Source organism: Carcharhinus amblyrhynchos, chromosome 5 (genome assembly GCF_965287045.1).
Source record: "Carcharhinus amblyrhynchos chromosome 5, sCarAmb.v2.hapA, whole genome shotgun sequence".
Classification (NCBI taxonomy): domain Eukaryota; kingdom Metazoa; phylum Chordata; class Chondrichthyes; order Carcharhiniformes; family Carcharhinidae; genus Carcharhinus; species Carcharhinus amblyrhynchos.
Window position 1 is genome coordinate 96,929,118 of NC_137328.1, and position 5,616 is coordinate 96,934,733.

At 40.5% G+C, this 5,616-nt stretch overlaps 1 protein-coding gene across 1 annotated transcript; it reads right to left on the reverse strand.

Moving 5' to 3' along the window:
- Positions 1 to 3,574: 3,574 nt before the first annotated feature.
- On the reverse strand, positions 3,575 to 4,976 carry foxd1 (forkhead box D1). Its single transcript, XM_080189725.1, has 2 exons — positions 3,884 to 4,976; positions 3,575 to 3,785 (listed from the first exon to the last, which is right to left on the reverse strand). Exons 1-2 carry the CDS (start codon positions 4,449 to 4,451, stop codon positions 3,697 to 3,699), a joined length of 657 nt encoding a protein of 218 aa, XP_080045851.1. The 5' UTR covers positions 4,452 to 4,976; the 3' UTR covers positions 3,575 to 3,696.
- Positions 4,977 to 5,616: the final 640 nt, after the last annotated feature.

The following is a 5,616-nucleotide window of genomic DNA, read 5'->3' on the forward strand; positions in this document are numbered from 1 at the left end:
GGTCGAGATATTTTGTTGGCACACGGCCACGTTAATTATCGTTTTTGAAACTATGAAAGAAACTGAGCTTAATTATTGCTATGTGAGGTTAAAATGATTTTCCCCTCCATTTCTCTCCAGCACTGACGCACTCAATGTTTTTCAATAGCACGAGCAGAGCCTATTAACAACACTAGGTGCAAAAAGCTTCATTATCTGGAGCCTTATAAGATAGCTTACAATTTTCTACTTAAGTCTGAAATGCACAATATATATATGTATCCGTAAGCGTGCATATATACACTCATACATATCTGTATATGTGTTTGTGTGTGTGCATATATACACATATATGTCTGCATGTGTGCATGCATATATATACTCATATATATCTGCATGTGTGTGTTTTTGTGTGTGCATATATACACATATATATGCGTGTGTGTGCGCATATTTCTCGTGTGTTTGTGTGTTCAATAAAGCAACGTGATAATTTCAACCAACTAATAGCACCAATAGCCTAACTTATCTTTTAGTAATCTTTTCGTGCCCCGAGTCTTTCTGTTTCATGTCGCGAGCGAAACTTCGTTTGATTTGTCTATAATGGCGGTTTGAATCAATTTACTTCCAGCTTCTGATATTAAAGTCTAAATCTACTCCCCTACCCCCTCCCAAAAAAAGAATGTTGTTGAGAAGCAGAACTCTGCGGATTTCCAGAATGGACATATAAAACCTTAGCAACCTAATGCGCTAATTGGACTGTTGGTTGTTTGGAAGATTGCAGTGCTGATTCCTCTGCGTTTATAGCAATTGCCTATTTGTCGAGACGTGTCCTCTATCGTTAAAACAGTTACTACAAACAGCTTCACCGAGCTTCAAAGAGTTATTTACTTGCTAAAGGAAATCCTTTTCCCAGAAATAGTGACGTTCTCTGTTGTCGCACCTGCAATGTACTAAATAGAAAAGGTTGTCACGATTTGTCTTTTGCCATTCAACCCTTACTACAATTTTGGATTTTGTTTGTACACAGTGTATCTGCTCATTCCTGCTGGATGTAATGGATAGATTGATAACTTTTGTAGTACATTAACTGAAATGAAAACTAATGTCGCAGTGTCCCTTGTGTTAAATAAAACCCAGATATTACTCGCCTGAACATATTTGAAGGCATCAAATGTTGCCGACAACTTTATGGCAAGTGAACTAGTGTAATGTGGAATTCTGCCTTTATTAACTGATTCTGCTCCTGGCCCGCTGACCGCGACCTGCTTCAATGCATTTGGGGGTTTGTCACTCCCAATGGGTGGGGCTGCTTGTGTGTTATTTCGATGATTAATATTTTCGTTTGGTTACATAGCCTGACTGCATACCTTTTAATATTGTAGGTGGGGAGAAACTCGCGTCAATAGCTGCACCTATTATCTACTGTAAGGTTTAAAATCACAATTTATAATTCTGCTGCAAAACTCCGCAATATTCGGCTACTCCACTCAAACAGGACAGAAATTCACGAGGATTATTAGCAACATCATTGATTTGGTCAGTCGGATTAATAATTCCAGATCTCACCAGTCAGTACATTAACAGTCTAATTAGGATTTTGCAGGGTCTAGGTGATCAGTTATGGCTAAATGTCGAAACGATTACTTAACTTGTTAGAAATTATGTATTCTAAATGTAGATAATTTGTTTTGGCAAGTTATTTCATATAATTGTGCTGCAAGTCTAAAATATTGTCTAAAATATTGCTATAACAAGTCTACTAAACGTTGTAAAAATATTGAAACGCTCGGCACGTCGGTGCCTGTTAGGCCAAATGATCAGACAGCACTGCAATCAATGTCACAATTAGACTAACTGCCAGTGTTTATTTACTGGGCCATTATTCTAGCAGAGGAGGCCGGAAAGAAACTGATTTCTCTGCCCTTGCAACTTGAATATTTTTGTTAGTTTTGCTTTCATTTCTTTTTAGAGTCCCCACTCGGAACAATGACTGGTTATCTCGTTTGATGCATGTGCACTTTATACCGCAACACACAACATTGCAGACTTTATAACAGTTTCCACAATTTCCCAGTCGATGAAGTACACCATTGAAATTTACGGTGCACTAACATTAATTTAAGTTTCGGGCAATAACTTCTCGCTGTCACCGCAAGCACAAAGTTACTAAAACTGTGTGTGCTCGTCAAGTGAACAGGGGCTTCTTTCTTCTGCGGCACTTAAAGACTCAAAATGAGTCTCAAAATGGTGCAGCCAACTCCAAGCCCAATGTTTGACCCTTCGCCCTTTACTTTTAGTTTAAATAAAGGAATGGAAATAATGTTCAAGCCTGGTACATTAGGTTCAGATAGTAATATTCGAAGCACGGGGCATAATCTGGAATTTGAAATCGGTAATAACCAAAGTATACGTTCAAACTGATATCAAATTCTTCTCTAATTGTCAGACATTTAGCAATGTTTTAAAATAAATACCAAAATATTCTATCCTCTATCACAATGTTTCAGCATTCTGGATGGGCCCGCTAAGTAAAACAGTGCTGAAGACAAATAAAGGATTTAGATTCCTCGAACCATATTATTTTATACAATACGATTGAAAACGATTTACACTTCAGAGGCCTGTCAGTTCTATTTTGCAATGTATAGTTTAATGATAAGCTATTTTTGTTTCAGACTGTGTTCGCAAGCGGTGTTGCAAATCTAATCGCACAGTAAATACAATTAAACATTTTTTAAAAAAATCCTTCTCTTGCCCGCTAAAATCTGGTCACCATACACAACATTTGATTTCAAATATCAGATAATCCAATGGTGCCCGGACTTTCCTTACTAATGAATTTAAGCAAACACACCAAGAAATATTTTAAATTATAGATTTTATTTTTTTAAGAAAAGTGTGAAAATATTGCATTAAAATAATACAGGAATGTTCGCCAATATCCATTTCTTAAACAATTTTACCTTAGAGAGGTACAGAGTTTATAAAACGTAGTATCCATATACAAAACACAGGTTAAAAATATCAGCTGAAAAGGCTTTTCAGAATCTTCTGTTTCACAGCTTTAAAAATCTGTTTTTTATTTCCCCCATTATACTCTTTAAAGAGAAGGCTCTTACACTGTACATAGTGAGCGGTCGATAAACCATTTGATGGCTTCACGTCGTTCAAAAACAGATTTACTTTGCATTGTCTTCAATGGACAATTCAATTTTCTGTGTCAAGTTGAATGTTTACACCTGAGATGCCCTATACACACCATCACTGGAGGTTTGGAAATAGTACCCAGTTCTTTTCCCAACGCAACGCTTTGCAGACATTACTGCAATCCAACTCGAGTCTTTGGAAATGTACATAAATATATATACACGATTAAAGTCTGCTGAACCCTTGACTGTCCGTTATTCTGTTGACATATAGGAAATGTACAAAAATAATCCTACCTTCAGATAGGCGTGCATTATATTTTATTAACAGCCGTTAACATTTGGAATCCTACCATTAAAGTTCCCTGCATTGTGTATCACAGTTTCTTGGTGCAGACTTGGCAGAGTCGATGATGAGGAAGGTATTGATGATAATAGAGGGACGGCTGGAGTCTGGGCCGAGCAGCTGGCTGGACTGGCGTTGGCCCCGATGATATTTTCTATGGAGAAAGGAGACCTCGATATGGCCGAGTTGTGTTTGACAGATTGCACCGAGGGGAGAGTAGGGCTAAGCTGCGGGTAGAAAGAAGTCCTGGCTAGTTCGTTCGCGGGAAGCATGGAGGGCGGGGGGATGGGATGGGCCTGCCTTGAAGGATGCTGAAAGGCAAAAACGGCAGAATGAGGGTGGTAAGCTTGGATCTGAAGCCCGTATCCACAGCCGTAAGGTCCGTAACCATAAGCAGGAATATAATTACCGTGCTCCCGGAGGAGGTCCGCCGATTGCTGCCTTTTGAACCGTTTTCGCCTTCGTAAAAAGCTGCCATTGTCAAACATATCTGCAGACTCGGGATCCAGAGTCCAGTAGTTGCCTTTGCCCGGATTACCAGGCTCCCTGGGAATTTTTACGAAACAGTCGTTTAAGGACAAATTGTGCCGGATGGAGTTTTGCCAGGCGGGGAACTTCTCTCTGTAATAGGGGAACCTATTGCTGATAAATTCACAGATCTCACTCAGAGTCAGTCTCTTTTTTGGACTTTGGAGGATGGCCATTGTGATTAAGGCGATGTAAGAGTAAGGAGGTTTGACCAGAGGGTTTTTGCTGACTGGTTTGTAAGGGTCCCGGCTCGACGTGCTGTCCGCGCAGGAAGGTGATCGAGGCGTCAGGATCTCAGAGTGCATTTGGCTCACCACTTCACCGAAAGAGCTGCCCTCCTGGGCCTCGTCCTCCTCTTCCTCCTCTCCCTCCGCTCCGTCTCCCACCACATCTATGTCGGTCTCCTCTGAGAGGATGGACGCATCGGACATTTCAGAGCTCAGAGTCATAATACAGGCAAACCCAAAGGCTCGAGAGCTGCTCTCAGAGGCTCCGGGGCGATTCTCAGCAACCTACCACCAGCTTCCCACATAAGGAATCCCAGCGAGGAAAAAAATAGGCAGCTTGAAACAGGAAATTGTCCGTCCTGCCAACTTTCTCAATTCCTTTATAGCCTCGGCTCCAAAGATCAGTCGAATCAACTTAAAAAAGATCCCCCCCTCCTTCCAGCCTTTCTCTGGGAATGTGTAAAAAAAATCACCAAATAGAACAGTTCTCAAACACAAATTATAAGCGAAGGAGAAAGGGCGGTTCTCTCTGGAGCCTTATATTACAGCAGAGATCACATGGCTCCAAACGTCACCACAAAATTAGAAAATCTTATCACATTCCTGCTTCAGAATATCGAACAGGGAGTGCTGTGCGATAAATAATTAATAGGCGGTGCGCCCAGCTCCTTCCAGATGTGCCTTCAAGTGTCTATTTGATCCAGCTTTGGGTTTCCTATTGTAAGGTTTCTTTATTCAGCATTTCTGTTTCCCCTCCACCCCCTCAAAATGTATGGGATAAAGGGTAGTTCAGAATATTTTTCCCTCAAATCTAATCCAGTGAATGGAAACTTTAACTGTGTTATTGATAAATGCAAGGATTGTATCATCGATTAAGCAATGCAGCAGGGTTTTGATGAGCGGCCGGCGGCAAATTGCAACCATGAAACCAAACATTTAGATTCCTCTTCAAGGCTGCAATTTACCCAGAAAGAAACTTTTTTAAAAAAGTAAAGTTTTCGGGTCCCCTGAGAAACTGTGGCGAATTACAAACACAGCGCACTCCTAATTGCTGCCTCCACTTTTTAAAATCTGCGTTGAAATTTGAAGTGGATTTTGTAACTAGGCTGGCGGTCTATTGAAGCCGACTGTCGCCTTTTACATTGCTTTTCTCTCCCCGTCTCTATGAAGTTTGTACAACATATAACGCAAAGAAATGTCCCGAGGGGGATTTGCCATTACACACAAAGTAACAGTTTCCTTTTCAAACTTCAGTTTGAATTATTTTTTCAAGCCTGTGAATCTCCATAGCTAACTTTGCTGGGGCGCATTGAACAATTACATTCAACAAACAGCCAGATTCGGAAAGGTAGAAGCAGTCAGAACGTTCTGAAATCAATTTTACCCT